The sequence below is a fragment of the Balaenoptera musculus genome, chromosome 1 (genome assembly GCF_009873245.2).
Source record: "Balaenoptera musculus isolate JJ_BM4_2016_0621 chromosome 1, mBalMus1.pri.v3, whole genome shotgun sequence".
In the NCBI taxonomy this organism is placed as follows: Eukaryota; Metazoa; Chordata; class Mammalia; order Artiodactyla; family Balaenopteridae; genus Balaenoptera; species Balaenoptera musculus.
This window is the reverse complement of record NC_045785.1, coordinates 138222682-138246435: the sequence shown is the minus strand read 5'-3', so window position 1 is coordinate 138246435 and position 23754 is coordinate 138222682. Positions and strand designations below refer to the sequence as shown.

Below are 23754 nucleotides of genomic sequence, written 5' to 3'. Positions count from 1 at the left end.
CACGAAGGTATTCTAAAATGACTAATATTTAAAATTTAAACCAAGAGAGCTTGCTTCCTTTTGAGAACCCTTTAAAAATATATACACTTGCATTTTTAAATAGCGCTATTTTATTATTATTTAATCATTATATTTAATAATAATTAAATTATTATCTAAAGACATGTCTTAAATAATAACTCAAACGTTTTAGTCTTGAGTAATCCACTGCCTGGGTCAATAAAATAAAAATAAAATTAAGAGAACAAGCCCAGTATCATTGATGTCTACACAGATCTCAAGAATTTAGGTATCGGGGAGGAAAACACACACACACACACACACACACACACACACACACACACACACACACAGTGAATTTCAAAGTATCCACAAAATGTTATCAGGGTTATAAGAACTGAGGATAATTCAGCCCTGTTGCTGAGCCCACAAAATCATCACTTAAAAATAAGCCTAGCTGCTATATTTAGGAGAAATTGATGTGACGTCCAAAATCTGTGACCACTTTGGGGATTATGAATGCTGTTGGCTTCATTTGCCATGCATGGAATGGTAGCTTTTGGTAAGATGAATTCTGCATTTGAAATTGAATATACAACAAATTCCCTCGGGAAGTTATTATTTGAAAGTGAAAAATACCTCCTGGCTGGCTGGGCGACTGAGGAAACACATAGAGAATTAAATCTGTGCCACTGATTTAGTGACCTGTGCAGCCAACACGTAGCCAGAGATGGCGCACGGTGGGTACAGTTCCTGCCACCAACACGCCACTCAGCCCCTCAAGTTTCATAACTTCCCTCCCTGAGCCTCGGATACCTCATTTGTAAAATGAAAATCATAATAGCACCTTCTTCATAGGGTTATTTGTGAAGATTAAATTAATTACTGGATGAAAGCACTTAGAAAAGTGCCTGGCATAGAGTAAGCGTGTAATGCATGGTAGCTATCATACAAGATATAAATCATCGCTGGGCTCCACTGCTTCTTACGAGGCTGTTCACCCTGAGTCTGAGATATCTACTCCCCCAAAGAAAAGAAAGAGCCAGGCTCACTGTTGCTGGGTGGGCAATGGACTACACAGTGTAAAAGAAATGATGGTGTGGTAAAGCTTCATTACCATCTCTCTTTGCTAGGCTGCAGGCTCCTTGTCTATTCTGAGACTAATAACCTTGTCTTCAGGCCAGGCTTTCCAGCTGAGCCAATTATATTTCTCATCACATTCTCGCTGATTATTTTGCTGGGGTGACCCAACTCCAGTGACTCACAACAAAGCTGCATAACCTAAGGGGATCCAGGGTCTTCAGAGAGGTTAAGTACCCATTAAAGTAGAATCATTTTTCCTTTAATTTTTCTTTACGACATTCTTTGATTCAGAGGGAGAATTGCTAAACCCAAAGGATTCTGGATGCTGAGTCAAAGCCACAAAGCTGAGCAAATCTGACTCAAACCGTATAATAGCAGCAAGTCTGAAGAATCTGGGAATGATTGCTGGTATATGGGTCTGTATAACCACGGGGTCACCCCAGTTTTCTATAAGGCTCCCTGACACACTCTACCAGCAAGTCATGGCTAGGCCAAAATCTGCCCATTTTTAGATTCTTTCAGCTGCTGCTAAGAACTGGCTCCACAGAACTACACTAAGTCATAGTCATGCACTAAGGTTATACCTTTTTGGTAGACTAATATTGATCATATTATGCTATTAAACACTTTCTGGCAAAGAGGAGAAACAGATACTACCAAGGAAGATAAAAGACAAATGAGGTAGCCTTAAAAAGTCCCAACTTATTTACCTCTCTTTCCCTCTTTACATTTACTAACTTGTCTTTACTGTCTGCCCACGATGAATATAGCAGGATGTGTGCGTCTGCGTACACAAAAACTACCTATAGTTCTGAGAATACAGCAGTGGGTGATACATTTAAAACAAACAAACAACAACAACAAAAACAGGCTCTCCTATGAACCAGCCACCCTGTTAGGTGCTTCCTATTTCTTGTTCTGTTTTCTCTTGTTCACAACCCTGTGAATGACTCTAATCTGCCTATTTATTTGTCTGTCTCTTCTATTAGTATCACTTCATGTTGCTAGCACCCAGCACAGCACCAGAAACAGATCTTTCTAACCTCTTATTTTTTGAGAGGTCGGTCAAAGGCACAGTTATGGATATGAAGAACTATCACTGGAAGAGTGCAAGCTTCTTTGTTCCCAGGTCACAGACTGTTATCTGCCAGGAAAGTAATCGCGTGTCTCTCTTGGGACTAGAATTCAAACTAATGTACCCTAAAGACCACAGCTGGTTCCTATAACCCAGACTTGAGAAAAACATATTTCCTTTCAGACTGAAATTGCTAAAAAGAACAGTATCTTCCCAATTGTTCTAGAAATTGAACATCTCCCTCTTGGCCTGCTCTGTCTCTCTCCCTGCCTCCCTCCCTCCCCATTCTCTCCCCTCCCCTCTCTCCCTCCCCATTCTCTCCCCTCCCGCCTCCCTCTTTCTTTCCCCCTTTATCCAGCTACCTTTGGAGTTACAATTGCAGGGTAAACAGCGGTCTCTGTCTCTCTGGCGGTAAAATCCTTCCTTGCACCTGTGGCAGTGAATGCCACCCGTGTTGTCACTGCAGTGGAGGCAGCGGAATCCATTTCCTGTCTGTCTGTGAAGTTCCTCATCAAACACGCATTGCCTGGACTTCCCACTGCAATCACAGACTAGGGGCAGGGCAAAAAAAAGACATCGTCAGCAGGAAAACAAGTCAGGGGCAATCCTCCCCGGGTGTTTTATTATTATGAATACAAATGATGCCCAGGGTACTACATATTAATTCAAACTGCTCAACGGCAGAAGCTAAGGGGGTCAAATGGGCCACCTGATGATGGAGAGAGTTCTCGCTTTACCTAAGGAAGCAGTGCTGGTCGGGTGTTGCCTGGGAGAACGCGAGAGAACATGAGGTCAGTGTTGCCGACTCCTCCAGAGAAACCCAAAATCTTTATTATGTGGTTTTATGTGAAAAGTCCTGATTTAAATATTTGCAAGGAATTCATTTTTAAAATTCTGTGCAACCCCATAGTACAAGTCTATGAGCTGGAGAAGACCTGAGAACTGCCAGCTTGTGCACTCCGGCACGACTGTGTAAAAGCCGATGGTGTCATCTGTTCAGGACCCCTAGCATCCGTCCCTCCAGTTATGATCAAGGCTGAGGAGCAAATATTTTTTTTAATTTATTTTATTGAAGTATAGTTGATTTACAATGCTCTGTTATTTTCTGGTGTTCAGTAAAGTGATTCAGTTATACATACATATATATATATATTCTTTTTCATATTCTTTTCCATTATGGTCAGTTTCTTACAGGATATTGAATATAGTTCCCTGTGTTCTACAGTAGGACCTTGTTATTTATCCATTCTATATATAATAGTTTGCACCTGCTAATCCCAAACTCAGTCTATCCCTCCCCACCCACCTTGGCAACCACAGTCTGTTCTCTATGTCTGTGAGTAGATTTCTGTTTTGTAGATATGTTCATTTGTGCCATATTTTAGATTCCACATATAAATGATATCATATGGTATTTGTCTTTCTCTGTCTGACTTACTTCAATTAGTATGATAATCTCTAGGTCCATCCATGTTGCTGCAAATGGCATTATTTCATTCTTTTTTATGGTGGAGTAATATTCCATTGTGTATATGTACTGCATCTTCTTTATCCATTCATCTGTCCATGGACATTTAGGTTGCTTCCACATCTTGGCTATTGTAAATAGTGTTGCTATGAACATAAGGGTGCATGTATCTTTTCAAATTATAGTTTTCTCCAGATATACTCTCAGGAGTGGGATTGTTGAATCATATGGCAATTCTATTTTTAGTTTTTTGAGGAACCTCCGTACTGTTTTCCATAGTGGCTGCACCAATTTACACTCCCACCAACAGTGTAGGAGGGTTCTCTTTTCTTGAGGCGCTAATATGACTGTCTGGACAGGTATTTCCTCCCCTCTCACTGCCATAAGTGTCTCTCCCAAAGCCAGGTGTCAAAAACAACCATAGTCCCATTAAGAATGACTTTCCCCAAGTGTCTAGGAAAGTTTACCCTGTGCACGTTCCAAAGAGATTCATGGAGTGACTAACATCTCCATGTGGGACTGAAACCGCCAGTGAGGTAACGGGAATTCCTTAGTATTGTACCTGGCACGCAGCAGACGCTCAAAAACTGTGTCAGCCATGGTTTGGAAAAGGTGACGAGCCTTGAGGTTAAAAGAATGGTATCAAATACCAGTTCTACTAATTCCTTAGGCAAATCACTTCAACTCTCTGAATCTTATTTCTTCTTTCAGAAATGCAGTCTTCATTATGTGCCTCCCTGGATTGTTGAAAGGACCCCACTGAGAAAAGAACATCAAGTCCTTCGTCTGTGCTATTTCACCCCTAACTCACATGAGATAGGCATTGCCTCAGACGAGAAAAATGCAGCTTGGAAAGGTTAAGTAACTTGAGCCAGTGGAGAGTTGGGATTTGAACCTCTGTCTGGTGCCAAAACCCACTTTCTTTCCCCCAGACACACTGTCTCCATTGGCCACGCAGCCCCAGTGATAGCCTGTCTCTGGCAGTGCCCAGGGCCATGACTTACCCAGAGTACTGACTTTAAAAAGTCAGCAAATGTACCAACACGTATGGAGTAGCCGCCCTGTGCAGGCTGGGTCAGCTCTGAAGGCACAAAGGTGGCAAAGGTGACTAAGTATATCTGATGAACTTCCCTAAGTGACTTCCTTGCAAGAGCTCCTAAAACACTCTCTTACGCCTTTGGATGCCACGTAATCTAGGCAAAGTCAAAAACATCTATCCAGAGATATCCACTCTATATCCAGGACTTTACGTTCAGCAGCTCAGTTCATTCTCACAGTAACACTTTAACATGGGTTCAATTATCCCCAGTCAACAGATGGAGAAATGAATGCTTAGAGGGGGTAGGTGTCTCACGTAAGGTCACACAGCTAAGTGGCAAGGATGTAATTGCTCCCAGGTCTGTCCAACTGCAATGCCCTCACCTTTCTATGTTATCCCTATGCCTCCAAGAGCTGGCTTGCCACTGCATGTAGGTATTCTTTCTATAACTCCCTCATAGAGAGTTACTCAGACCCTTCTAGAATTCTTCCTAATCTAGTAAGATGTCCCATCCCTCCTTCAGCAGCACTGGTTATTACAAATTATTTTTTTGCAGTTTTAAATCCACCTCCCTTCCTGTAATTTTTACCATGTGTTCTGTTCTTCCCTGGAAAACAACACACACACACACACACACACACACACACACACACACAGGCACGCACACTGGCATACCTACTCTCTTCTCCATTTATTTATGTACCATCAGACGTTTCTTTCAGGCACTGTTTTACAAGGTGCTGCATCAGCCAAGTCCTTGAGTATCAGAAGATAGTTAGAGCATCTCCCTCTTTAGTCTTTTCTTCTTCGGGTTAAACTGGAGACCTGTCACCTCCAGGACTTTCAACCATTTCCCAGGTCATGATTTCTTCTTGATGCCCCTTCTAGGAACAAACTCTAATTTTCACTATCTGTCTTTAAATGACCAGAATTTATTCCAGTTCTTCAAGTGTGGTTTGAACAGCTCAGCTTACAGCAGGACCAGATATTATAATTCCATGGATGAGCCTAACATTTCATTAAACTCACAGCATATGAAGTTTGCATTCAATTCAAACTCCCAGGGCTTTTTCACAGAACTGGTGCCAAGCTGAATCTTTCCCAAAAAATGTTTGTGTAACCAATTTATTGTTTTGGATTTCTAACAGATATACCACACAGCTGTCATGTGCTGTGAAATTTCTACCAGGTACCTCATTAGGCACAATTAGGAGCTAAATTCACCAGCCAGAGATCCTTGGGAGGTTACCCAGCTGGGTCACACACTGAGTCAATGCCCTCTCTACCCCGGATGACTTTTGGGAGCAATCTCAAAATAATTACGAACTTTTCATTGTGTCTTTTTTATTCAAAACAAACTTTTTGCTGGTAGTAGTTAATTTCATAAGGAAATGATATATTTTTAGAGCACTATTTTAAAAACAGATAACCTTGTTATAATCTTTTTTTTAACCATTTCCCTCTCCTTCTGTCCTTTCTCCTTTAAAGCTCTACTATGAAAGAATTGATGTTCCTCTTTTAAACTCACAGCCTTCAACGGAGATGCAGTATAGTTCCAGTAAGGGAGGCCTTCAGCCAGCATCTCCACTCTGGAACTCAGCTACAAACCTATCGCTAAGCTACCCTCCTCTTCTCAAATGGGTTTCCCTTTAAGCCCAGGGTTATGAAGGCTGGAGTGAGGGGACCTGTGGGCCTCAGGCCTGGGGAATGTATTGGCCGCCTGTATCTGCAGTATGTGAAAATGCCAGGAAGCAACTCTCTCCAGCCTTGCCTGTGGGACTCTGAAGTTACCAGGCTGTGCTGAGCTCAACACTTAGCTGCACTGCACTTGGCTCACTATCGAATCTTCCAAACGTTCACACCCAGAGACTGAGGAGAGAGAGTTTGCTCCTTTGGCATGGAATAATCCTTTCTGTCCTTGATGCATGTGAAACATGGCCTCTCTCAAATCATCTCCCAAATTTAGACTAACTTCCCTAAGAGCAATTATTATTCATTCTCACTGCTGGAAAAAAAAAAAAATCTTTATTTTTCAAATTCCAGAATATTCTTGCAACTGGGCTTAATAAAATGGGCCTCCTACAGCTTGTGCCTGGTCTTTTTCATTCTGTGACTGATTTCTGCCCAGCCACTACCAGGACACGTTGGTTGCCAAAGGGCACTGTTAGGCCAGGAGTAAGGCAACAGGGAGCAGTGGGGACGCTGACAAAAGGGCTAAAGGAAGAAGCAGCCCTTCACCCCGAGCCAATGGTAGCCCCATGGGAATGATGCCTATTGTAATCAGCATTTCCACTTAATGTTTTTTAAAGACAGAAGTCTGGCTTTGGGTATGAAATCTATTGATTTTTAAAGGTTGGCCAAAAAACATTTAAAAAAATTTTTTTAAATAAAGCTGTGTCCAAGGGCAAATCTTTGCACTGGACTCTGTTCTTCTAACAGGCTGAAAACACATCTCATGCTTTAGAGAAGGAAATATAAAGCCCTACTGTATGGCACAGTGCCTGGTCCATAGTAGGTATTTGAGGTATTTTTAATGAACAAATGAATGAATGTTCTCTTGAACTTCAGGAAACCCCTAGATGTGTTTCTACCATCTTCAGGACTCCATGTGGCCCCATATGTCTGGACATGCTTTAAAAATACACATACCAGACTTGTGGTGCAGTGGTTAAGAATCTGCCTGCCAAGGCAGGGGACATGGGTTCGAGCCCTGGTCCAGGAAGATCCCACATGCCACAGAGCAACTAAGCCCGTGCGCCACAACTACTGAGCCTGCGCTCTAGAGCCCACAAGCCACAACTACTGAAGCCCGCGTGCCTAGAGCCGGTGCTCCGCAACAAGAGAAGCCACCAGTGAGAAGCCCGCGCCCCGCAACGAAGAGTAGCCTCCGCTCGCGGCAACTAGAGAAAGCCTGCGCGCAGCAACGAAGACCCAATGCAGCCAAAAAATTAAAAATTAAAAAAAAAAAAAAAATACAAATACCAGGGACTTCCTTAGCGGTCCAATGGCTAAGACTCCATGCTTCCACTGCAGGGGGCACGGGTTCGATCCCTGGTGGGGGAACTAAGGATCTTGCATGCTGTGAGGCAGCAGCCAAAAAAAAAAAGTAAAAAAAAAAAAAACAAATACCAATATTTAGCAGTTACCCTCTTCCCTGTTAATTGAGGGGATAATTTTCTCCATACGACCCCAATCCAGGAAATAGCCTTTCTTGGTAACTTATGATTTATTAAGATTCACAGACCTAAATACACACCTATAATACACTTTAAAACAAGAGGATATGCTAAAAATGCTTTTTTTTAAAATAAATTCATTTATTATTTATTTATTTTATTGTTGGTTGCATTGGGTCTTCATTGTTGCACGCAGGCTTTCTCTAGTTGCGGTGAGTGGGGGCTACTCTTTGTTGTGGTGCGTGGACTTCTCATTGCGGTGGCTTCTCTTGTTGAGGAGCACGGGCTCTAGGCACGCAGGCTTCAGTAGTTGTGGCATGTGTGCTCAGTAGTTGTGGCTCACGGGCTCTAGAGCGCAGGCTCAGTAGTTGTGGTGCTCGGGCTTAGTTGCTCCATGGCATGTGGAATCTTCCCGGACCAGGGCTCGAACCCATGTCCCCTGAATTGGCAGGTGGATTCTTAACCACCTCGCCACCAGGGAAGTCCTAAAAATGCTTTTGATTATACTTTCCTTCCCTATGTTTAGCCTTGTTCAATTTTATGTCTAGAATTTTTTTCATTTTTATTTTGTAATCTACTTGCTATTCTTCCAAATTTGGAGTCAGCTGTAAATTTTATAAATATGTTGTCTAGTTTCCATCAGGGAGCCTTGACACAAAAGCAAGTGATGGAAGTACAAAGATGGGGGTCTTGGACATGTTCTGGGTCGGCTGGGAATCATTTGTCAAGGTCCATTCATCCAATAAATATAGATTGAGCATCTATGTGCCAGGCAGTGTTCTAGGCACTGGGGATTTAGAGGCAGACAAAACCAATAGATGTCCCAGCCTTCATGGAGTTTTCATGCAAATTGGAGGAAAAGAAAATAAACAAGGTAAATAATATAGGGAGAATATGTGGATAGCAATATTTGTTAAGGAGAAATACATAAAGCAGTGAAAGGAAATAGGTAGCTGGAGGTGGGTAAAGTGAGTAGGAAGGGAGGGTTGAAAAGTGCCATATGCTGGTTTACTATTTTATCTGTACTTTGATATTGGTCTGTTCATGATCTTTGGCTATTTGTCTATCAGGCACAATGTTTTAAATTATCTTTAATTATTTCTATAACAAATGTATCAAACTATTCACCTGTCATTTTGTTGCAGATTTTCCTTTCCCTCTCTGGATAAATCCCCTTTCTCTCCAAAGGACCTCACTGATAGATTTTGTTTAACTGATTCTTACTCCTTTTTCTCCTTCCTTCTGGCCTCAATGAGATGTACAATTATTTCATTCATTTTGGACACTGGGACTTCGTGAGCCAGCAAGATTTCTTTCTTTTTTAATTTTATTTTTATTTTTGGCTGTGTTGGGTCTTCATTGCTGCGTGCAGGCTTTCTCTCGTGGCAGCAAGCAGGGGCTACTCTTCATTGCGGTGTGCGGGCTTCTCATTGCGGTGGCTTCTCTTGCTGTGGAGCACAGGCTCTAGATGAGCGGGCTTCAGTAGTCGTGACTCACGGGCTCTAGAGCTCAGGCTCAGTAGTTGTGGCGCACAGGCTTAGTTGCTCCGCGGCATGTGAGATCTTCCCGGACCAGGGCTCAAACCTGTGTCCCCTGCATTGGCAGGCGGATTCTTAACCACTGTGCTACCAGGGAAGCCCTGAGCCGGCAAGATTTCAATAAAGGGAGTTGCAATGTTTTATTTCGTCAAATAAGACATTAAATATATACTTATTTGACATTTACTGGGCTTTGTCACATACTCATCACGTTACCCTTGTTTTCCTCACGTCACCATGGACAGGCACGGGTCCAGGACCTGGCATTAAGCTATCACTGTACCAGAAAATACAGAAACAAATCGGACTCAGACCCTGAATAGACCTGAAGCCTTATAGGGTCTAGGAATTAAAAGCAGCAGGATCTTTCTCCCTGTTTCACTGAACTCTGTATCATAGGAGCCAGGTCCTACCCACTACTCTTACTTGACTATTCATTTGTATGGTACTCTTTCCAAATTAGGGACATCTCTTCAAGGTTTTGTCTTATCCTCTCTCCACCCCCTCACTCTACCTCATTAAATCCTTGCCCTGTCAGCGGGGAATGATCTCCACAGCCAAAGGAGCGAGATTCATCAAGTTCATCTCAAGCCCTGCGTAAACAAATCGGAAACAGAATCATTTTACTGATTTTCATGTATTTCTTTCAGTCTAGTAAAGCGTGGGTGGTAATTGTGTCTGACTCCGATGTATACTGCTTCTTTGGCACTTAAGCATTTATTATCGTAATAACTATAATAGCATACCATCACTGACCCTCAAGGTGCTTCTTAGAAAAGCCTGCCGGGCAGTCAGACACAGGCTGATCTCACCACCACCACCCACGCTCCCCCCCAGGAGGAAGATCCAGGAGTTGGAAACTCCACAAACAATGCAGCAACGTGGGCGGACCGCCTCAGGCTCACCTAACACTCCCACCCTCGCTCAAACACACAACTCTAACGGGTCAGGACAGGAAGCTCAGGGGCAAAGGCTGTTTCCAAGCTGTATCCTTCGGAGGATGAAAGGAAACTGAAAATATTTCCTAGGGTTGTACTCGGGGCAAGGTCTCGGTATAATCAGCATCAGTGGTTGCAGTTCAAGACCTCACTGTAAATTCCCCAGAGGAAACATTACAGGCAATTACAAGAACGTTGCAACAATCTGGCATTCATACGGTCAATTGTGTACAAGCAGATCCTCTTTCTATTGTTCTAAATGTAAAAAAACACAGCTCTGCTTTTCACCAAGCTGATCTAATTTCCACCTTCGTATGGTGGAACATCAATGCTCTTTAGTGTTCTAACAGTAACAACAAAATTTCAAATCCAAACTCCTTTCAAAAACCCTGAAGATTCGGCCCTGCTGACTTCTCCAACTTGACCTCGGTCCTCTTTCTAGTTCTTGTTCACTGGACTCCAACACACAGACCCTCGCACCCACGAATCCTGGGGTGCACCAAGCTCTTTCCCTCCTCGGGCCTTCAGGCTTGCTGTTTCCTTTGCGTGGGCACTACCTGCTCACACCCTCCCTAAACCCACGCGGCAGCCAGAGAGGTCTTAGGAACATAAATTAGATGGTGTTCGGTCTCTACTGATAACCCTTTAAGAGCTTCTCCCTCTGGATGCCCACAGGTCTTCATCCCCATCTCTCTCGGCACTTATCACTTTATATCCTGAGTCATCACTATTTGTGTACATGACTTACTTCCTCTATAGCATTTCTCACTTTTGTACCCCATAGTACCTAATACAGGGCTTGAGACTGTGACCGGTGGATGAATGGCTGGCTGGAAGGATTGGTTAGCAAGAAGGATAGATGGAAGAATGGACAGAAGGAGGAAAGAAGGGAGGGAGGGAGGGCGGAAGGAAGGAAAGAAGGAAGGAAAGCAGGCAGTCTGACTCTAAGAAAAGCCAAACAAGAACTGGAACTTACAGAAATCTCCCAGGACTCTAGGGACCCAATATGAAATTTTCTCAACACAATACATAAAATTTTCATTGTCTACATATAGGGTATTCAGTGTAAAATAACTAATGTCTGTACCCAAAAAATACATGGTGAGATGAGAACAGAAAGAATTGTGAGAGGAATGTGATACTTTTGTTAGAAGGAGTTGTCTGAGACTTTCAGGTTGCTGCTCTCACCGGATGAACTATTTCTGTGCCAGGACTGCCTGTCTTCTGTGTGTGAGCCCGGAGCTGCCATCTCAAAGGGCAGCACGCCTAGGGCTGCGCGGGAGGAGGGACGAGGGGAGGAGGCAGGCTTGAGACCATGAGATCAGTTTGCCGTGATCAGGCAGCCTTGACAGGTAGTGTACTTGGCCGCTGTGTGGGACTATCTCAGGAGCTAGGAATCTGATCGTCATGTTTGAACCGGACAGCGTGTGCTGGCTGCTATTACGTTGAGCTTTGCTGCTCTTGCTGCCATTTCAGCTGCTCAGTGCACTAATACTGATTTAGTGAAACAGCAGCAAGTTTATAGTAAGTTGCCCGTAATCTCCTGTGGATGAGTCCACGTATAAACCACTTAGAAACCGTGCTCAATTCTCTTCCTTATTTAGAGGAAAGGTATGTGCCTTGTGTTTCATTTCTGGTATTTTGTGCCCTGCATTCCCTTTCTGAGACATTGAATGTTTTTCTCTCTCCTTCCTTTTTGAAACTCTCTTCCCTTGGATACTATGGTGCTGTACTGTACCGTACTTCCCCTTGGCTTATGCCCCCCAACCCCTGCCCCATCCAAGTCTTTGCGGGATCCTCTCCTTGCCCCAACTCGAAGTGTTGGTGTTCCTCAAGGCTCAGTCCTGAACCTCCATGCCTCTCACTGAAGAACTCTCTCATCCAAGCCAAGGGCTTCAATAACCACGACGGGTATTGACATACCAAGATACTTCCCTGGCCCAGAATTCATTCTCAACTCTAGACCCTCATGCCCAGTCATCCACTTTACATTTCCAGCTGATTGTCTCAAAAGCTGTTTACACAAAACATGTTTAAAACCAAACCTGTGGTTGTCATCCCTTCAAGTCAGAAAGCTGGGAACTATCCTTATAGGGTCTCCATCTTTCTCGCTTGCCTCTATTCTATTCAACTCCCAATTTTATTGATATAACTGTCTACATAGCTCAAGGTCACCCAACTCTATCTCCACTATGGCCACTCTAGACCAAACCCCAGCCACTGCTTGCCTGCAAAGCTTCATAACTGGATCCCCTGCAACTTCTCTTGCCTCCCTCCGCTCAGTAGTCAGAAAAACTTTTCCAAATACAAATTTTACCAATACCTCCCTGCTTCAAACTCTCTGACGCCTTTCCTTTACTTTTAGAATAAAGACCAGAACTCCTTAACATTGCCTACAAAGACTTCCACGGCCTAATCCTATCTACTTTTCAAGCCTAATTTCACATAACACTCCCCACTGGGACCTCCTCATCTCTCTCCCATTCATTTCACTTATATTTCATTTTAGGTCTTGACTTCCTCTGCTTCTTAAAATTCTTGCTGCAGAGGACAAGCGTCATGGTGGGGAGATGTGGATTGGGGCTACCCAACCTCAACCATCCTCTTACCTTTGGTTTGTTCAAAGAAGTTATGCTAAAAATTCAATCTTAATTTATTATTATTTAGATACCATTCCCTTCCTCTGAGTCAAAGAACCGGCCTCATGTACACTGACAACCTTTTCTGCTCAAAGATAGCAAACTTTACCTCCAGGAAGTCAGCTATAATGAGGCCCTTCATTAGGAAGTCCAAATGTAAATGACTAGATAGAAAATGGTGACTAGGGCTTCCCTGGTGGCGCAGTGGTTGAGAATCTGCCTGCTAATGCAGGGGACACGGGTTCGCGCCCTGGTCTGGGAAGATCCCACATGCCGCGGAGCAACTAGACCCGTGAGCCACAACTACTGAGCCTGCGCGTCTGGAGCCTGTGCTCCGCAACGAGAGAGGCCACGATAGTGAGAGGCCCGCGCACCGCGATGAAGAGTGGCCCCCGCTTGCCGCAACTAGAGAAGGCCCTAGCACAGAAACGAAGACCCAACATAGCAATCAAGCAATCAATCAATAAATAAAAACTTAAAAAAAAAAAAAAAAAAAGAAAATGGTGACTAAAAGTAAAGGTGAGAATAGTATACTCTAAAAAATCCTGACAGATGCTCATTTTCAGAAGAAAAGCAATTGTTGAAATTACCTCCAAATCTGAGATACTCAGGATGACAAGATGAGTATTTTTCTTAAATTATCATAAAAAAATGAAAATGCTCATATTCTTTAGATTTAAAACCTCCTCCATGAGATTTTTCTTTCCAAAGCTTAATATGTTTCTCAGCTTGGGTAAATGCTTTAAAACAAAATATGAACATTTCATCATTTAAAGTGATCTTGAATTTTATGGTTTGATGTGTGACTGCTTCCAGTTTCAGATTCTTCAGGTCTGTCACAATATGTTTTCTAACTAGAATAAGAAAACGGAAATGTCACGTCCCTCGCTAAGAGTTTATTAACTGAATTCCTTTCTCTGCCTCACATTTTTCACAGCTGTCTTTTAGGCCAGCACAGCCAGGACCACTGGTGCCCTATCCTGCCTGATCGTTTGTTTCCCTGGACGTGTAAATGTCCAAGCAGTGCAAGTTAGCCTGCGACGTGTAGTGCTCTGAGGAGAGAAACAACAGAGGTCAGTACTCTAATCGCATGGGCAATTTTGAAGGCTAGAACACGGATAAATCTTTTCAACTCTAAGTCATCAAGAGTCAATGAAACTCAGATCACCACATTTTCCTTCTGAATGACTATGGCTTAAAAGCAGTCACCTATTTTCATCAAGAGTTCATAGCACATTTTATTATAACCTAGACTTAGAAATGGCACACGTGGACTGTGGATGACTCAGCCTGGTGGGGGCTAGACCAGGAGACCACACCTGGAGATGTCTTCCCTAACACCCCACCAGGGCCCAGGCAGACAGTGGGGAGAGGGAAAGAAGCCCCAGTGAACAGAGAGGTTGGGGATGCCAATATTTGTCTGAGTAGCAAAGGTGAGAGGGAAGAGAAGGTTAGGACACAAGGGACACAGGAGAGGCTCCCTTCTCTTATACCAGGTGTCTTTAAGGGCTCGACTCCAAGACAGCTGGTGTCAGCTACAGGGTGTGATCAGCGGTGATCGCGGTGAGGATTCTGTCACCGCATGTAACCCTACACACTTCTGACCACAGAAATTGCTGTAGAAATTTCTATATCTCCATGAGATGACCTGTAAAGAAAAGCATCCCAATACAGAAAGCACATCGGACTGTTAATCAAAAAGCATAGTATTTTTTGAGCACTTGCTACATGGCCCAGGAAAAGGTATCATATGCCCCTTTAAGAAGCAGCCGAAGTAAAGGACATTAAAGAGTCCAGGATGGCTAGAGGCAGCCCCTAAAGCAATGAGGACCAAAAGGAAAGAAATCATGTACAACGAGTCTGAATAAAGAAAAGTTTAAAAGGCAATTCTGATTTGTACTGAAATGCTTTTTGGAGTATACATTAAATGTGGTTTTTCAATTGCTTAAATTTGTGTTTTGTTGGCTCCTTAAAAAAAAAGTTACCTAATGATTCTTCCCCTTTAAACCATTCATTGCTTTCATGAACAAGATATTTTTGTACAAGGAGATTAGCCACAGATTTTTTGCTATCACTACATTCCTTCACAAAGGTACACACATTTAGGTATGTGCATGCTTACTATGCACCACTAGACTTCTTAGTTTTGCCAAAAGAACGTGGTAATTCATGTACATTGCAATGTTGGAAAAAGTATGAAATGCATTTATAACACCTTCCTTAAAGATTCATTGCTGAAAAAAATCCATTTGAAAATTATAAATTAAAATTGTATTGCTTAAAGACAGAAGAATGAATTAAATGGTCTTTAGGAGTCCAGCCATTTTTATCTATCCATAAAGAGAAGTAGCAAATATTCTAAGAAGAGTTTGGACCATGAAGCCTCCAGCAGGCAGTGGGAGCAACGTGTCCTGCAACCCAGTTGGACAAATGGGCTGCTGCTCTGCTGTCATTTCCCACACCAGGTCATCTGTGGCCTGGGTTCTGTCCCCTCAGATCTCAGCACATGAAGACCCCCTCCTACCATGTCCCACGTACAAACCCCTGGATGAGGCAAGAGCGGCAGCTTTGGGATGCTGTTGGATCCACTGCTCTCACAAAGTAGACCAGCCTATCGAAATGAGAAATGATCTTTAAACATGAGGAGTTTCCTTTATTCAAGAGCAAAACGGGTAGTGATTTGAAAGAGCAGTAAATATGTATGAAGCTTAATGGTCAATGCTCTGGCCGTGAAACTGAAAGACTTCAAAATATATACCAATAGTCTCCAGCAGAGAGAGAAAATACCTCTGGACACAACGATACTTAAATAAATTCAGGGATTTCCCTGGTGGCGCAGTGGTAAGAATCCGCCTGTCAATGCAGGGGACACAGGTTCGAGCTCTGGTCTGGGAAGATCCCACATGCCGTGGAGCAACTAAACTTGTGTACCACAGCTACTGAGCCTGGTCTCTAGAGCCCGCGAGCCACAACTGCTGAGCCCATGAGCCACAACTACTGAAGCCCGCGTGCCTAGAGTCCGTGTTCCACAACAAGAGAAGCCACCGCAATGAGAAGCCCACGCACTGCAACGAAGAGTAGCCCCCGCTCGCCACAACTGAAGAAAGCCCGCGCACAGCAACAAAGCCCAACAGAGCCAAAAATAAATAAATAAATAAATTCATTCATTCATTCATTCATTCATTCATTCAAAACATTGACAGGTGAAGCAGAAAGGCTTATTGCTGTCCCTCAACTGTCCTGAGCCACTTGGTCAATTCCAAGCTGTGTGATAATCTATAAACAGAGTTGAACAAAGAGAAGAGGAAACTTGGTAGTCTGAAATCTGTTCTCTTGTCAGGGCCCCAGAGACTGGAATTTGTGCTTGGTTTTAACCTGCTGTTCGCTGACATTTTTAAAGGAAAGGCCACTCTACTGACTCACACAAATAGAGATGTCTGAACAGATGTTCCATCTAGAAGCATAAGGGATGTTCTTATAATACATCAAGATTCCATCGGGTCTGAAAATTGATTTAAATGAAAATTCTTTAAAAGAATGAGAAATAAGCCAATGGGATATCTTGTTAAAGAAAATTAAACTAGCAATTGAAATCTGATTCTGTTATTAACTGCCTGGCTCTGGTCAAGGCAATCATTTTCCTGTGCCTCAATTTTCCAATCTATAAATGAGGGTCGTACATGCCGGAGTCCAGCTCTGTTATAACCAACCATGAGAATTTGGACAGTTACTTTGCCTCTCTGAGTGTCATTTTCCTTAACTATAAAAGGAGAAGCTCCTGTAGAGAACCCTTAAGGGCCATTCTCATTTAGTTCCATGATGTTGTAATAAGAGAAGAAAGTGGTGAAACATGCAAAACTTTTTGTAAGAAATACCCCATATAAGTGCAGCTGAAGATTTCATCATTTTTCTAATGTTTAAGTTAGTGTGAGAAATGATTTGGTTGCCATTTAATTTTTTTTTTAGAATATGAATATCCATATTCACACAGTGAATTAAAAATAAAATCTGGAAAAGAAACAGTTGGGTTTCTGTAAGTGGTCGACAAGCCTGAAGAAGTCCAGGGTATGTGTACATTTGCCCAATTGATCTCCACCTTCCTCTGATACAGCAGGAGTCCTCACATGATCAATGATAGAGAAAGAGCCAGTCTTTTCTTCTTTCACGACATAAGGAAGCACATGTTAGTTGGGGAGGCACATATACAGACATACAGTCACCCAGAGACACAGAAGAGACTCAGCTTTTGGCTTTGGGTGTGATTCAAATATTACATCATGTACCTGGGGGTTATATTAGAGCACAGCCCAGTAATGATTCAGTAATCTGCTAGGTCTAATTTGTGACTAAATTAGAGTATTCCAGAATCTATGGAGCTCCTATTTCTACACTGGTCTGTAATAGATGGTTCAAGTCTTGTCCTTGCAAATTTCTCTAGGAAAAAAAAAAATGTCAATATAGTTGAGCCACTAAGAACTTAAATGGGAAAAATATTCCCAGGATGGCCTCAACATCTTAATTTCATGCACCTGACTTTCCCATAAACACTGATCACAAATCAACATTCATCCTCAGCTTCTTTGATCAGTGGAGCTAAACCAGTGGCTGCCAGAATCCAGTTCAGGGCACTCAGAATTTAAGCTTACATAGGAATCTCCAGCTTACACTCCAACCCAATTCTATACTCCCATTTACTATATATACTAGAATATAAGGTGAATATAAGGCCACATTTAAGTCTTTTCAAAATCTCTCGTATTATACAGCACTTTCTCAATTACTTCATTTTTAAAATAAAGTATTATTTGGGGAAGACATGTTAACCTGAAATGACCTCAATCAATGTTTTAGGTATTTATTAGCAAGAAAGAGGCCAAACATAATTCTCATAATTGTTCATCATCCCACAGTTGTGAGTGCTGAAAGTCGTCATAAGTAAGACTTTCAAGATGATCATGCTGTGACAATCACAGTGTGCGCTTCGGGATAATTCTAAAATCTTTTTCATGTTCTGAAATGGTGTACATTCCAGTGACAGCAGCAAAAGCAAACTCAGAGCTGTGTCTCAAGTCACCTGGTCTGAAGTAGAGAAAAAACTGCATTAAAGTGGCTTTAGGAATATTAAAGATGGAATTTGAATATAATTACTACATGAAATGTAAGTGAACAAATGAATACTTCTAAGTTATTCTTTTACAGATTATGTGACTTTAAATATGTTTGCAAAACTAATTTACTAAATTAAATGTAAAGAGACATACGACCACTGCATCTATATTGCTCAATGTTTCATAATCAAGTTAACCAAACTGGGAATTCCCTGGCGGTCCAGTGGTTAAGATTCCGTGCTTGCACTGCAGAGGGCATGGGTTTGATCTCTGGTCGGGGAACTAAGATCCTGCATGCCAGGCAGTGTGGCAAAAAAAAGAAAAGGTTAACCAACCCCTTTTTTTTTTTTTTTTTTGATGGTGTGAGAGGAAGATCTTCCCATTGAGAAGTGAGAGATCATCTTATGTCAGGGTCGTCTTATACATGGGCATGTTCTAGAGAGGAACAGGTGTGCTGAATCTATTATATGTGATGAGGTCTGGCTGACAAAAGGCAAAAAGAAATGATATGAAACCCAATCTTGAAATTCCAATCCGCTTTGGGTTCCTTGTCAGGAATTCCATTTGTTTCATTGGGTAAAATTTAGGGTTCATTTCAGCCTGAGCCAAAGGGCTCCTCATCACCTTTCCTGGACTAACGAAAGGAGCCTCTTCCAAAACTTTACCACTTAAAACACAAAAGGCATTATACTGACATTCAGTACTGGCAGAGCAGTTAGTTATATAATAATAATATCAAACACGGTGAGTGTTTACTAGGCACTGTGCAAAATGCTTACATATAATAATCACAACAATTTATTACCCTCATCTCAGAGATGAGGAAACCGAGTAACACGTGAGGTAGCTTACCTCAGTCCCTTAAGTGGTAAACGACAGTGCTAGGATTTGAACCCAGGCAGTCTTACTACAGAGCCTGCACCCCTACGCATGATGCTGTCCCACTTCAACAATTTAATAACAGAATCTATGAGAGTGTAAACCTTTCCAGGGGTCCTTTCCACTCTCCACGGCACTTCTTTTCTAGCATCAGGCCATGGGAGAAACTAAATTAGTGATTTAAATAATCTTGGATTCTGAGCTCACCATTCTAGAACAATTGCTTTAAAACTTACCTGATGGCTGAATCCAACAGTGTCTCTTAGTCCTCATTCTTTGTGCATTAATATTTCTACCTCTGAGTACCATTTATGACTCTTACATTGGCGAAACTCTTCCTTGGGCTAACAAAACTCTCCTCTTTCTTGATTCTCCTCTAGCCTCAATGCCCCTTCCTCCTGTTCTCCTTCACTGTTCTTCCATCTCCTTGTTCAGTGTTGAGGTTTCTTTTGTCTCTTTGTCTCGGGTAGCCTCATCTATTGTCGAGGCTTTGTTTTCCACCTTTGGGCTCCCAACTTTATATTGTTTGAATTTCCTCTAAATTTCAAAATCATAGCTCCAGCTGTTCACTGGACATCCCCACTTGCATCTCAAATACAACAGATTCCCACAGAAACTCACTTCCTTCGCTTCATCCATCACCCAGCCTCGCTCCCAAATCTGATCGTCTCTTAATAGTCCTCATTTCCTTTAACGGCATCACTGTCTAACCAACTACACAAGCCTGAAGCCTTGGACCCATCTTGGACTCTTCCTCATTTCTCACAGTTTTCCCTTACTATTATCCCTAACACATGCACACACACATTGGATCACCAAATTCTTCCAATTTTACCTTCTAAATGTCTCTGTGATCTGTTTCCTCTTTACTATTCCACCACCATGAGGTAAGCCCTCATCACATCTCCTTTGGATTATTGCAATGGCCGTTTGTTTGCCTCTCCTAGCTCACCTCCATCCTCTAAGCCCTTAAGTGAGTGATCTTTTCAACATGAATCTGACCACACCCACCCCACTTACAAAACATTTGCAACCGCAACCCTTCTTTGCCTACAGGGTACCAACCTAATGGCACAGACTGGTACGTAAGGCTCTTCACAACCAGATTCTTGGCTACATTTCTAGTCGCATTCTTATCTCCCTTCTCCAGTCATACCTCCCCAAGTGAACTATGATCCAGACCATTGGAGCTACACCCACATTCACACCAACTGTGAGCTCCTGAAGGGGAGTCTCTATCTTTCTTAACGACCTCTAAACATCTGAGTTCACTACATCAGACTTTGGCATCAGACTTTTTTTTTTAAATTAATTTATTTTATTTATTCATTTTTGGCTGCGTTGGGTCTTCGTTGCTGCGCGCGGGCTTTCTCTAGTTGCGGCAAGTGGGGGCTACTCTTCGTTGCGGTGCACGGGCTTCTCATTGCGGTGGCTTTTGTTGTTGTGGAGCACAGGCTCTAGGAGTGCGGGCTTCAGTAGTTGTGGCATGTGGGCTCAGTAGTTGTGGCGCACGGGCTCAGTAGTTGAGGCACGTGGGCTTAATTGCTCCACGGCATGTGGGATCTTCCCAGACCAGGGCTTGAACCCGTGTCCCCTGCATTGGCAGGCGGATTCTTAACCACTGCACCACCAGGGAAGCCCAGCATCAGACCTTTTGAAGAAACGTGGTTCTAGGCATTTTAAGGCACCTTACAGTAACATCTCATCCTTTCAGCAGACCTGCAAGGATACACAGCACTATTGCCTCCACTTAACAGGCAAAGAGCAGACTCCAAGCAGCTGAGGAACCTGAATGGTTACGAATAAGGGACCAGTAAGTGAATCAGCCAAATTTTGAAGCCAGGTCAGGCTGACTCTAAAACCTGTGCTTTAGCTGAGACCAACTCTGATTATATCTAACACCATAATTTCACCTGCAAGGGAACACCCAGGAAGCAACATCACTGCTTTAGGCTCGCAGAGGTGCACGCAGGTCACTTTGGGAGGTGGCAGGCACCATACTTTCGGTCCAACTCTCACTACATTACAGCATCCCATAAATGGGAAAGCATGTGTGCTCTAGCCTAACACAAACTTTTCGCACTCTCATTGAGCCCCAAATGAAGCCCTTTGAGAAGGCAGCCTAGTATTTTAAGTGGCTTGTCTTTAAGGATGGGGAAAATCTGGAAATGAGCCTAAACACTGCTTCTGACTTAATGACGTAGATGGAATACTCAGAGCTTGTCCATCCTGGAGAAGTTAGAGTCCGAACTCTGTCCTCTTGAGTCTGATTTTATTAAACAATTTATTAAACAGTTATTTTATTAAACAATTCATCACCCTACATATTTGTTTCTGTTATCTAATGCTAACGCACACACATACACTCAGCTACAGCCAAAAAAGGAAATTGCTTCAATAGTTACTCATTATATAAAACATATGTAACTTGTTCCCTTATTACTTGTATAACGTGGTCCCTGAAGTTCCAGTCTAAGAACCGCTGGATCAAGTGCCAGATGTGTCTCTGCCAGTAGCTGCTTATGTAGCTTTGTGCAAATCCATTTCCATATTTTCTTTTTTTAAACCAAGGAATTCTAGTAGTTGATCCATAAGCAGTTCCTCTGAATTCTAATATTCAAAGACTGTTCTTACTTTTAGGATGTTTCTCACTAGGTTAAAGTTATTTATTCTGAGGGACGCTAACCCACATGATCATTTTCATAAGTGGTTTTTAAATGGTAGTCAAGGATGATGGATTGGAAGTTAATTCCAATATTATCTTAGGAAAAAAAAAAAAAAAAGACTGTATCAAATGCATTCAAACACACGCTAAAACATTCATGCCATTCAAATACAATTCAGGCAGCATCACCCAGACTGCAAAGTAATAATTGAAATATCTAAGATAATTCCATGTACCCATGAACCTGGTCCCATGTTCACACATGCACATGTGTGAAGATGGCTCTTGGACCTATTGAGATAATTATTGAAATGCCATCAGATACAAGAAGCAAAAATAAACCTGAGAATTTGGGGTAATTACACAGGCAAATATCATTGGTAAAACTAAGTGACTACTAAGTCAAACTTAAGGAAAACACCCTTTATATGTTGTCATAGTTGACACATGCATACAGTAAGCCATTGCTAGGTGCCCAGAAAGTTTTGTTTATAGGAGTTGAACTTCTCATGAAGTGACAGCCACTGGGTGCCCTAAATAAGATCAAATGACCTATGACATAGGTGCCCAATAAATGCCTGTTGAATGAATATTACGTGAAAATACTATAAAAAGTAATGTTATGGAAAAGTAAAGCATTGTTAAGACTCTTAACTCATTTTCCATTGCAAAGAAACGGGAATTCCAGAAGGATGACTGAAGAGATTCCTTTTCAATCTTTGTGGGGCTCACAGTCACAGAAAGCATTCTCACCAAAATCCCATCAGTAAAAACACACATTGGGAAGAGAATTTACATACCAACATGTTTTGCTATTACTGATCAAACAGAAGCCCTTTGATCAAAAAAGCAATCAGGAAGGAACAATTTTAAAGCAAGGAAAACCCTGGTTTGGCACGACCTATTGGCTTCATATTTTAAAATCAGACAGCTTTATACAGTATTAGTAAATAATATATAATATTATTGTAAACCAATCTCTGGAGGAGCCCCGGATGGGGCAGGAGGAGGGAGCTCTGAAGAGGTTCTCACAATATGGGGCTCCTTGGAAGTGCGTGCAGCCATCACGGTCTGCAGGGGAAGGCCAGTTCCCAGCCCAGGGCTGCGCCGTTCCTCCTGGAAGGGACTCACCTGGCGTCCTGGAGTTGGCCCGGGCTGCAGGCAGGAGGAGCGAGAAGCAGAGGCAGCAGCTGAGCCAGAGCGCAGGCATGGCCGGGCCGGGCCGCGCAGTCAGCCGCTGCAGGGGTGCTGCCCTGAGCGTCGCGGCTGGGAGCTTTCACTCTGCGCTCCGCTGTGCCTTCCTTTTCCCTGATCAGGTGGTTTTATCGACTCTTCTACCTGACTCAGTCCTGACGGGAAGAGAGCGTGTGTTTCAGGGCGTGACTCACCTGTGAATAAGGAGGACCCAGCCCTCGGGAAGCAGACAAACACACAGCACACACGGAGCTGTAAAAGCGCTCACCCCAGCTGCCAGGCTCCCCCCTCGCCGCAAGAAGCGCGCACACCTGGCCTGGGCCGAGGGTGTGGTGCAGAGGCTGCGGCCCAGGGATCCTTCTGGAGGAATGTGCCAGATCCCCCTGAGCCCTCCTTCTCTCCCAGGGTGGTCCAGGGCAGAATTCGGAGGTAGCTAGCAGCCTGCCCCTTCCTCCAACTGGGAGGCCCAGTCTCATGTGTGCAAACTCAGAAATAAGTCAGCAGCTGTGATCAGCTCTGGTCTGAAAGACAACAAGGAAAACAGGCCAGTCCAACAGTCACAACAGGGTCCCCTTTACCCTCCAGCCTAGGCTCAACCTCTCTCTGAAATACAGTAGCCCTACCCCAGCTTATCCACTCTGGTGACACATCATCCTATGCCTCACCATCACCTGGCTGGACCAAGGTTCCTCTCCTGGGTCCCCATAACCTCTTGATCACCAGGGCTAGTAACTCATTAAGTCATCTGTTGACTGGTGGGCCTCCCACCAGTCTGTACTAGGCTAGGTACCATTCTGTATCACTAACAACTAGTATAGTATCCAGCATGCACTTGGTGCTCAATTAGTGTTCTGTTGGATTGAATAAGAAAGAGGATCCAGATTTCATATTCTTTTTACATCATAGAGCATATTTCTCATGCCATTCTCTATGGGCCCTTTAGAAAATATCT

General features: G+C 43.0%; 1 protein-coding gene across 1 annotated transcript in view; it reads right to left on the bottom strand.

Annotated features, from left to right (window-relative positions):
- LAMC2 (laminin subunit gamma 2) overlaps nt 1–22893 on the bottom strand; it is a 31185-nt gene extending 8292 nt beyond the window's left edge. Inside the window, exons 1-2 of the mRNA XM_036844592.1 lie at nt 22740–22893; nt 2521–2709 (exon numbers count right to left, since the gene is read on the bottom strand). Coding sequence (XP_036700487.1) covers nt 2521–2709; nt 22740–22818 — 268 coding nt within the window. The 5' untranslated portion in view covers nt 22819–22893. The remainder of the gene's footprint in view (nt 1–2520; nt 2710–22739) is intronic.
- Between the last annotated feature and the right edge of the window lie 861 nt (nt 22894–23754).